This window comes from Delphinus delphis, chromosome 5 (genome assembly GCF_949987515.2).
Source record: "Delphinus delphis chromosome 5, mDelDel1.2, whole genome shotgun sequence".
In the NCBI taxonomy this organism is placed as follows: domain Eukaryota; kingdom Metazoa; phylum Chordata; class Mammalia; order Artiodactyla; family Delphinidae; genus Delphinus; species Delphinus delphis.
Genome location: NC_082687.1, coordinates 137,786,860 through 137,797,335, shown reverse-complemented (window position 1 = coordinate 137,797,335; position 10,476 = coordinate 137,786,860). Strand labels below are relative to the sequence as shown.

General features: G+C 63.8%; 1 protein-coding gene across 1 annotated transcript in view; it reads right to left on the bottom strand.

Annotated features, from left to right (window-relative positions):
• Positions 1 to 7,566: 7,566 nt before the first annotated feature.
• ZFYVE28 (zinc finger FYVE-type containing 28) overlaps positions 7,567 to 10,476 on the bottom strand; it is a 113,734-nt gene continuing 110,824 nt past the window's right edge. Inside the window, exons 12-13 of the mRNA XM_060013081.1 lie at positions 9,402 to 9,505; positions 7,567 to 8,830 (exon numbers count right to left, since the gene is read on the bottom strand). Coding sequence (XP_059869064.1) covers positions 8,699 to 8,830; positions 9,402 to 9,505 — 236 coding nt within the window. The 3' untranslated portion in view covers positions 7,567 to 8,698. The remainder of the gene's footprint in view (positions 8,831 to 9,401; positions 9,506 to 10,476) is intronic.

Below are 10,476 nucleotides of genomic sequence, written 5' to 3'. Positions count from 1 at the left end.
CTGGTTCAATCCCTGGTCGGGGAATGAAGATCCCGCATGCCGCGCGCAGCCAAAAAACACCCCAAAAACAAAACCAGGGCTTCCCTGGTGGCGCAGTGGTTAAGAATCCGGATGCCTGCCAATGCAGGGGACACGGGTTACAGCCCTGGTCCGGGAAGATCCCACATGTCGCGTAGCAACAAAGCCTGTGCACCACAGCTACTGAGCCCGTGTGCCACAACTACTGAACCCGTGTGCCACAACTACTGAAGCCCGTGTGCCTAGAGTCCGTGCTCTGCAACAAGAGAAGCCACAGCAATGAGAAGCCCGTGCACCGCAACGAAGAGTAGCCCCCACTCGCTGCAACTTGAGAAAGCCCGCGCACAGCAACGAAGACCCAACGCAGCCAAAAATAAATAAATGAAATAAATAAATTTTTAAAATAAATAAAAATAACAAAACCAAAAACCTCGACGTTAACCCTGGCCCTTTCTGCCCCTGCTCCACAATCACCCCAGGGCCAGGGCAGAGCCCTATCACAGGCTGGGTGCTGCGCCCCTCCAGCTTACTCCGGAGAGCTGCTCAGGGCTGTGCGGGTAAACGGAGGGCGCCCAGCTCTGGGGAGGCTGGATGCATTCGGGGCTCTGGGTGTGGGCGGCAGGACCCCTGGCTCACCACTTGGTGTTTGCAAGGTCACTCCATCCCTGCTTATGTGAGGGGTGGGTTGCTGGCCCCAGTCCTAAAGCCTGCACTTATGCCGGTGTAAGTGCACCTGCAGGACGCCCACCGTCCTTCCTGCCGCGGGGCATGAGGTGCGCTTTGTGCCACAGCGGACAGCACAGGTGCTGGTGCCGAGGTGTAACTGCAGGGGAGGGGCGTGGTCCCCACCTTGCCTCCGACTACATCTAGGCCTTTTGGGGGACCCCTCCCCCAGCCATACCCGAGACGGGCCACCTCCCGGTGCCCGCGGGGTCCACACTGCCTGTGAGTGTGGGCACCACCGCGCCGCGAGGAGTGCGGGGAGAAGTGGGCGGGGCCGACGAAGTGAGTGAAACGTCGGGGTCCCAGGCCGAGGGGAGCCCTGCGGCGCCGCGTGGGCCGGACGGCGGATGGGGGGAGGAGAGAGGCCAGGGGAGCAGCGGGCGTGTCCTCGAGCTGGACCTCGCTCCGGCCCGACGCGCAGCTGTGAGCGAGTCCAGAGCTCCCCGGGGAGATTCCGGAGGACGATGAACCGCGGGTTGGGGTGCTGGGACGGGGGAGGATATATGGGGTGATGGCCTTGCCCGGGACCCGTCAAGTCTCCACACGCGGAGCCTCAGTGAGCCCCTGCCCCCAGGTGGGAGGGGCAGTGTGGGTGCCGCTGGCGGCCCTGGGTCGGCGCTGGCTGGTCCAGGCCCGAGGAAAGCGCGAGGTGCCGCCCCTAGGACCTGTTCCATAGGGCAGGTCTCCAACAGGGCCGAATCACCTCCTCCAGGAAGACTTCTGGGAGCCCAGGCTGGGCCTGCTGCCTCCTCGCCTAACCCCTCACCTACCCAGCTCTTACTGCACCTTCTCCTGTGCGGGGACTTTCCGAGTGGGAACCGGCAAAGGCCATGCCGGGGAGGGAGGAGACAGGCATCTCAGGCCTCCTCCCTCTGGGAGCCCAGGACCCCACCCTTACCTTCCTTTAGAGCGGAAGACAGAGCCTGGGCCGCTCCTGCCCTCAGCCCTGAATCCCCTCTCGTGCACCCAGGCTCCTAGGGCCCCCCCTGCAGTGCATCCCTCCTGGACCAGCCCCCATTCCCCTTACTGGCCCATCCTCCCGACTGTTCTTCCTCACTGCCCTTTGGGGAAGCCCAGCTCGCCCCTGTCCCTGAGCTCCCAGCCAGGGGCTCTGGGAGAAGGGGTGGGGCCTGAATCCAGAAGGGACTTAGGGATTTGGGGGAAGGCGGGGTCTGCTCCCAGCGTTTCCTCCACCTGCCCACCCCAGCCTCAGCTTCCCTGGCCCTCAAATGAGAACGGCTGTGCCCAGCTCCAGGCACTGGGGGAAGGATTCTGGTGAGAAGCTTGGGAAAGGCTGGCTTGCTCCCCCTGCCCCCACCCCGGGAGCCTGCCAGGGGTCCCTCTGAGGAGGCCCAAGGGAAGGAGACCTCTGGGAGACTACTTCCTAGCCTCCCCCATGCTGACTGGGCCTGGGCTCCCCTTCTCCGGGCCCTGTATCCCATCCTGCCCGCCCACCTGGCCACCACACACACTGATCTGGGGACACGCCCGCGGCTCTCCGCGGCATCAGGAAGCACCCCCACCGCTACCCAGGTTGAGGAGGTGTGTGAGGCCCTTCTTCCTCCAGAACGCCCCTCACACCTCCAGGATGACCTGGCCTTGACCCTGCCTCCTCTCTTGCCCCGTCGTCGTCGGTCACTGGGGTGGATTCCAGCTGCCACCAGAGTCCCCAGGCCCAGCATTCGGGGCAGGAGGCTGAGAGTGAGGGTCAGGGCTGGAATCCTCCCCCAGCCAGACGCTGCCGCTCCTCAGACCCCGGGCAGTGGCAGGTTCAGACAGCTCCCTTCCGGCAGTTTCTGGGTCTGTGAGGCCTGGGGACAGATGACTTCTAGGGTGATCAGGTGCTGGAGGGCCAGGCCTAGCCCAGCTTTGCGACCGGCATCCCAGAAGCCTTGGCTCCCCTGCACTGAGACGGCCTGGTGTGTGCCAGGACCAGGGGTAGTTCTGGGGGTCTCTGTCACTGGGTCCCTCCCCCAAAGCCACCCTGGATTCTAGTCTGGCCACAAGACCTTGGCCAAGTCCCTTAAACCTCTCTGAGCCTCCGTTTCCCCAGCTATAAAACGGAGTTGGCAGTAGCGACCTCTTAGGGTGGCTGTGGGGTGTGATGAAGGATGTGTACTAAGCCCTGGGGAGCAGCGGGCTCTGGGTGGGGGCAGGAAGTGGCAGGGATATTACCATCAGCCCCAAATCAGCAAGTGCTTCTAACCTGGGGCCCTCCACATGGGGAAGTGGGGCAGCGCCTGTCCAGTCAGCATCGGTCAGTATCAGAGTCACATCAAAGAGAGCACAAGCCACCCAGCCAAGGGCATTGGGGGCCTTCTAAAAAGTTTATCACTCAGAAAAAACTGTCTCCAGAATACAAGAAGACAGCAAAATCAAGACGCATGAAGATGTAATAGACGTCTGCATAGTCAACATAATGTCAACACCATTTTTAAATTTAAAATAAGAAGAAAGTTCATTATACTTGTGAACGATGTGTAGGGTAGATTTTTTTCTCACCTTACAAGATTTTCCCACTCTACTCAATGACCCTGGAACAATTTAGACAATTTAGACAAATTGAATTAATTTCTTGTAGCCAAAAATATCCAAAAGCAAGACAATGAAATTTTCTTTTAAAAATTTTTTACAGGAAAAGAAAGTTATGGAGGAGGGTTGTAACGCAGATTCAGGCACTTGCTGTGGTGTCAGGTGCGGCCTCCAAAAATGAGAGGGTCTGGACCTCTGACAGCTCAGGGCCTCCTCCAGTCCCAGGGGCTGGACCCAGGCTCAGGTGGGGCAGGACAAGGGGCCCGGCTTGGCCCCGCTGCTGCTCCAGGGGCCCTAATGGCTGTTCCTAAGCGCCCTTTCTTCCCCGAGGCCTGGGGAGGATGAACCTGGAGTAACCGGCAGATCTCCCTTCCTTGAGCAATAGGTGCTTCGGGACTCACCCCAACACCTCTCTCCCAGTCCCACCATCTAGGATTCTCTGGCCTAGGCCTTCCTGGCCTGCTTCCCTACCTCTTCCAGGAAGCCTTCCGGGCCTTCCAGGCCATGCCCAGGTGGCCTTCACTTGGCCCTGGCTGCCACACACAATCATAAGATGGAGACCTCCTAGTCTCAGGCTGGATGCCCTGAGGGCCTGAGTCCGGGAAACCCACCCCTGCCCCCCACGCTGAGGCCCCCCGTCAGTCATCCAGCTGCTTCTAGACCCAGAGGGCAGCAGATCAGGCTCTGGTGAGTGTGCCCTGAGCCGCCTCCGTCGGAGGGTGAAGAGGCCTCTCAGATCATAGCCCACATGGCTCAACAGGGTCCTGAGTGATGGGGGCGGGGGACATGGCAAGGTCAGAGCAGTGACCCTGGCTGAGCCGTGTTACTGCCTCTGATGGAGCAGTGGGGTCCTGGCTTCGGCCCCACCAACTCCTCCTCCTTCCGAGGGGCCCAAACCACAAATCTGCCCATGTCCTCCCCTGCTCAGCAAAAGCCCAGGATTGGTGCCTGTGGGGACCCAGTCCTGCTCCCCATCTGCGCTCCACCCTCACCTCTCCAATGGGATCATCACCATTTCTAAGTAGGCTGTGTCTTTGTAGCTCTGGTACCCCATTTTCCACTGACATCCTGCCCGTCCGCCAAGGCCCAGTCAGCTCAGCCAGCTTGCATTGCTCCCAGACCTGCAGCCCCCCAGGGTTAGGATTAGGGCAGGTCTAGAGGGTCTGGGTGCTCATCTTTGCCCAGTTCAGGTGCAGGATCCAGCCCTGAGCTGTCCTGAACTCCTGGAAGCAAATGAGCACACCAGCAGAACCCAAGCCACATGTTAAGTCTCTGGGGTGAGGTTAAGTTTGAGCTTGTGCTGGCCTGGAATCCGCCCCTCCCCAGTCTCAGAGGCAGGAGAGGCTCTGAGAGGTTCGCTGACTCCTGCAAAGGGTCCCAGACTCTGCTCCGAAAATGTGTGTGAGGGTGGGGGCTGGGTGGTGCCCCTGTCTGGGAAGGCTGCCTGGAGGAGGTGGCTCTGGGTGGGCCTAAGAGGAGACAAGAGCCGCCAGGGTCTGGGTCAGGTCATGGCGGTGGCCTAGGGTGGGTGCTTTGGGTCCTGCTCACCTTCCCCCAGTTTCCACTGCAGACTCCAGAGAACAGGAAGAGCTGGGAATGGCCGGGAAGCCAACCCCCCCGCCGTGGGGTGTCAGCCCCCACCCCCAGCCCTGGTGGTCTGAAATGCCCAGCCCAGACCAGGACCCGTCTTCCCCACTCCCCCAGCCATTTGGGGCGAGGTCTGCCCTGCCTGTGGTCCTTTCTGGGACAGGACGCTCTCTGGAGCACTAGGGCCTGGCCGCCGGGTGCGTCTGTGCGGGGGGCCCTGCTTGGACCTGGAGTGCCCACCCACAGTGGGGCAGCTCCTGCAGGCAGCGCTCCAGCTGCCCCAACGCCTTGGCCACCGGGCCACAGTGGGAGAGGAGGTGTTGGGCGGGGCGCCCCCTGGTGGCCATTAGGGGCTGCAGCAGGGACCTCGGAGGAGCCCACCCGGTGCCCTGGTGGGGAAAGGGTAGTGTCCCCCAGCCCTGCCCCACCCACCCGCCTCCGGGGTGATAGTGCCCCACCAGCATCATCAGCCTCCAGGGCACTGACAGTCTTTCTCCTCTCCTTCCCGCGCCCCCGCCCCGTGTGGGTGTCCACCTGCCTGCCTGCCTGCCTGCCTGCCTGCCTGCCTGAGGGGGTGGGCCGGGCCTGGGGGCAGGCTGCTGTATGCGGGCATATTTGTGGGGCAGATGAGTCACGGGTGGGGGCCGGCAGCAGGGGCACCTCCAGAGGCCAGGGTGTGTGGGAGTGGCCTGAGCCGAGCCTGCGGTGGAAGGGGCAGGACGGGGACGCGAGAGGAGGCGGCCTTCTCCCCACCTCCCCGGGGACCAGGCTCAGGGACTCTTCCTGTCCCAGGGCCTCCCCGACCGCTGGGACACAGAGAGCTCTGGGTGCTCCCACCCTACACCCTCCCTCCTTCGACTTGGTGGCCTGCCCTGCGGGGATGCTGCAGCCTGCGTCTGGGTCCGGAGAGCCTGTGGGGGACCCACCCCCCCGCCCCCCTCCTGTCGCCGGAAGCTCGTGGGGGGAGATGCTGGAGTGCTCCCGTGGCTTTCTCCCCAGGCCTGTGTGTTGCCCCGAAAGGTGGTGGGGCGGGGTCCTGGCAGCTCCCCAGCCCCTCTCCAGCCACCAAACCACGGCGTGCCATGGGCGCTGTGTGTCCAAGCTGCCCTCCCTGGAGGTGGCCCTGCAGGCACAGCCAGCTGGGCCGGTTCCTCCCAGCATCCCCAGGTCACAGGGCTCCCTTCTGCCTCTCGCGTGACCCTTCTAAAGGCCCGTGGCCCGGATGGGCTGCCTGCTAACTTCTGTGAGTCTCGGTTCCCCATCTATGACATGGGATCCTGCCCCCTCAAGGGAGTGTCACTCGAAGGACCGTCATGGGGAGTGGAGGGGACGGCCCTCAGGAAACAGAAGCAGGGACGAGGACAACGATGGTGACGACGGGGAAGCTGAGGCTCCGGAAGGGCACCTGCTCGAGGTCCAAGGCTGGCGCCCGAGGGCTAATTCCAAACCCCTGCCCCCACCAGTCCCGAGCCCCTGCTGTAGGTGGGCAGCAGTTCATTCCTTCTAGATCCTTCCTGAGCGGGAAACTCTGCCTTGGACCAACCCCTCCCCACCCCCAGGTCCTGGCTCTACCCTTGGGGTGGGGACAGCCCTGTAGAAGGGCAGAGTGACCACACGTCCCCCACTTAGCGTGGAAAATCCCAATTTCTGGGCAGATGGGACGGCTACTGACCCTCGTTGGGCGCTCCCGTGGCCACAGGCCTTCCTGCAGGACAGCTGGGGTGTGGGCTGCCGCCCCCTCCCACTGCGCAAAAGCGGCCCAAGGCTGGCTTGGAGACCACCCTTCTGTCCGCTGGGGTCTAGGCCGTCCCTCTGGAGGGCAGCTGTGTCTGGGCCGAGGGTGAGCATCGGGGCAGACCCTCCTTCCTGGGTCTCCACTCCCTCTCCCACCCCGACCTGGTGAGTGAGGACCACCACGTCCCAGGTCTGGAAGGTGACAACTGCGGGTACCTAGAGTAGAGGGAGGGGGACCCCCAAAGTGTAGCTTCACGGGGGCTTCCTGCAGGGGGCTGACTTCCTGAAGGCACTGCTGTCCAGCCAGTGACACAGGCACCGCCATCCACAGGAGTGGGAGGGACTCCGTCCAGGTGGGCAGGCCTGGTCTTGGGCAGCTAAGGACACAGGTCTCCCTGGATGCCGCTCCTCTTCTGCTCCCAAAGGACTCAGCGCTGCTCAGAGGAGCCCCCGGGCTCTGAAACACTTTCTCACCTACCAGAAAATGGGTGTGGTGGCCACTGGGGCCTCTTGCAGCCACGCCCCCATTCTCTGGCCTCCCAATGCCCACCTCAGAGGGACGGGACACCCAAGTCCCAAGGGAAGGCCCCATCGCCTTGGCAACCCCAGCGTTTGGTCTGCCCTCCTGCATTCTCTCCAGGGCCCCAGGTGGGGTGTCCAAGAGCACTGCCCACCCCAATGCACACAGACGCCAGGGGTCCGAGCTGAAGACACACGAGGAGAGGAGCTGGGCAGGGTGGGCGGGCAGTGGGGAGGCTGGAGCCGTCGCAGGCAGTGGGAGCTGGGGGTGGGGGGCGGCCACCCCTCTCCTGGGGGCTGGTGGGAAGTCAAGTCCTGCCCTTTGACTGTCCCAGGAGTCCAGAAGCCCCCAGCTTCCTAGAGGACAATGAACTTTAGCAAGAGCCCCGTCACCTGCCAGTTGGAGAAAAAGAAGTCCATCCATGTTCACATGAGGAATAAGAGTGTCTGCAATCCTTAAATAGATTTATGGAAATGGTTTTGAATTACAGCATTAGAAAATAAAAATAATCTGCATACATAATATACCCTCCACTATATGCTTTTCTTCTCCCACAGAAGCTGTTTTTGTGCGTGTGTATTCCAGTGTCAAATAGTAATTGGATTTTATCCTATAAAAGAAGCAGTAGGTATGTCATCTCTCTAAAAATAAAACTGCAATCGTCATTGCAATGTGAAGCCTGAGATTTAAGCCTGAGGAGGTGTCTGTGCTGGGGCCCGGGGCCACTCTGGGGTCTGAGGAGGTGGGCCAGGGTCCCAGGGGTGCAGAGGGAAGGGGAAGTGGCAGCCAAGCGGGCAACATCCGGGGGTCCTCAGCCCCCTGGAGAGCCCTGGCCTCAGAAGCTGGGAAACCTCTGCCCGCCGCCTGACCCCGCCGTCGGCTGGTGGACCGGGGCGGGCAGACCGCAGCAGGGGCGCGCCTGCTTGCCCAGAGGACCACCAGGCCTGCTTCTGCATGTCCCCTCTCCGACAAGCAATGAGACTCATGTTGCTGAGACAAGGTCCTGAGGGGAGCAGGGGGCGGGCAGCTGTGGGCTCAGGGCCCTGGAGAGAGAAAAGCCTAGGCTTTCTGGTTTGGCCAGCGTGTGGGGAAGCCCTGCGGTGCCCCAGGCCCCCCTGACCCCGCCGGCCCCCAGAGGTGTCCACCATCTCCCCAGACTCAGCCCCAGGGGCCGAGGCTGCCCTGAGCTCAGACACCATCCCTACTTTCCCCTTGCAGGGCGGACCTTCTGCTACGGTCCAGCCTCAAGGCCGCATCTCAGCAGGGCAGGGGGGCAGGCGGATGGGCGGGAGGAAAGCCCACCCAGCCCAGGCAGCCGCCTGGCACCCCCAGGTCCCCCCACTGGCTGAAGCTGACCTCCTGTTGGCCCCTGCGGCTGGCCTGGGGTCCCCACGGGTGCGGAGGCCAGGGCGGGTGGGGTGGAGGCCCTGGACGTTCTGGAAGTCAGGGCGGCCTGCAGCCCCGGCAGCGGTGATGGCGGCAGCTGGATGAAATGCGGTGAAGACCCTCCCGTGGCCGGAGGCCTCCTCCTCGGCACCTCCTCCCTGGCGTCCTTTGGGGCCCTCGCGGGCTTGGGGCACCGTGTCAGATGCCCGCCTTGTCGCTGTAGAAGGGCGTGACGTGGAACATGTAGCAGTGCGTGCACACGCGGACGGGCTTCACCTGCCCGTAGCGGGGCAGCGGTGCCGAGTGCGAAGAGCAGCGGGAGCAGAAGATCTGGAAGGCGAAGGGCGGGAGGCGGGGCCAGTGGGCTGGGCAGGGCTCCCAGCAGCCCCTGCGCCTCACCCCTTCCTGACCTTGGCCTCTCAGGGGCGCGCAGCAAGGACGGGGTCGGAGCCCCGGGTGCCGCCGTCCTTCCTGCCCTTCCTCCCACCCAGAGCATCCCGGGCGTGCGCGGGTGGGTGTCTCCCGGCACCGCCCCCGTGGGGCTGGAACCTTCAGGAAAACCTGGCGCAGGTCTTGGCCAGGAGGCCGCGCCGACGGAGGGGGTCCTGGCCCCATACCCAGGCTGCCGCAGGCTCCTACTCAGACCCTCCATCCCCTCCCCGTCCTCAGGTCTGAAGTGGCCGGGACTGGGCACTGCACCATCACACCCAGTGGGCGGAGTGCCTGGAGTCCACACCCTGTGCCAAGGCAGAGCAGGGCCCAGGGCTCAGGCGTGTCTGCACAAGGACCCCGGGGCATCGGTCCGGACTTCCGGACCTCGGCGCCACGTCTGTGACGGCCCCTGGGATGCCCGCAGCGACAGCCCGAGGGGCCGCGGGACGACCTCGGCCGCCCCACCCACCTTCCCACAGCTCCTGCAGTGGTGCTTCCTGCGGATGACGGTGAAGGGGGCTTTGCACGCGGTGCAGAAGCCGCAGGCCTCGTCCGGGACCCACTCGGGCGGGTCTATGACAACGACAGGGGGGGACACGTCAGCCAGAGGGACCCGTGCGGTGGCGGCAGTGGGGACCGGTGACTGGGGTGGGGGTCGGAGGCTGGCGGCTGTGCAGGAGCCTCTGGTGGGGCAGCCTGCCCCCCACTCCCCCCCTCCGGTCCTCCCTGAGGCTCGGTACCGGCTGCGGTTTCAGGAAACTGACGGTGTCCCATGGACGGGTCAGTCTTTGCAGCTGTCAGCCGTGCTCATCGATCGGACCCCAGCTGCGGCCTGCACCTCGCCCCAGGACTCGGGGCACAGGCAGGGAGCGTCCACCTGGACAACCCTCTCCCGGCCGGCACCCAGCCTGGCAGGGCCCTTGGGCAAAAATGGGGGTTGGGAAATGAAGAAATCAGCCCCCTCTGTGGACCCCTCCGTCAATCAGCACCGCCCACCCCAGCTCCAGGGCTGTTCTCAGGTTCCTGAGGAGAGGCGCCGAGGCTGGCCCTGGCCTCTCCCGACACCTGTGCAGCCTGGCAGCTGCCTGTGGGCCTGTCCCACGTCACTTCTCCAGGCGATCACGGGGGAAGCCTCTGGGCCTCTGCTCTGGAATTTGGGTGGGAGGGTGTGTGTCGGCGCTGGGAGAAGCCATCTTGCACGGGGGGACATGCCTTTCCTCCCACCCCAGACATAAGATGCCCACTGCGTACCAACCCCAAGCCCAGTACCGCCGCCCAGAGGGAGAACGAACACCTGGATGGCTCCCTGGGGCCACAGTGTGGGCTCAGGGGTCTCCCGTCCACTCTCACACAACCCCCAAGGGAACTCAGCAAGGCCGCCTGCCCACCAGAGACCGGGGTCTCCTCGCCTCCCTCTCTCCCCCTCTCCTCACCAACCTGCACCAGAGGACCTGCCCCCCCCCCCCCCCCCCGCGCACAGAACCGCCCCTCCCCCCGACCCCTCCCACCCAGCTCTCCCGCTTCTGCTCCGGACCCCATCAGCT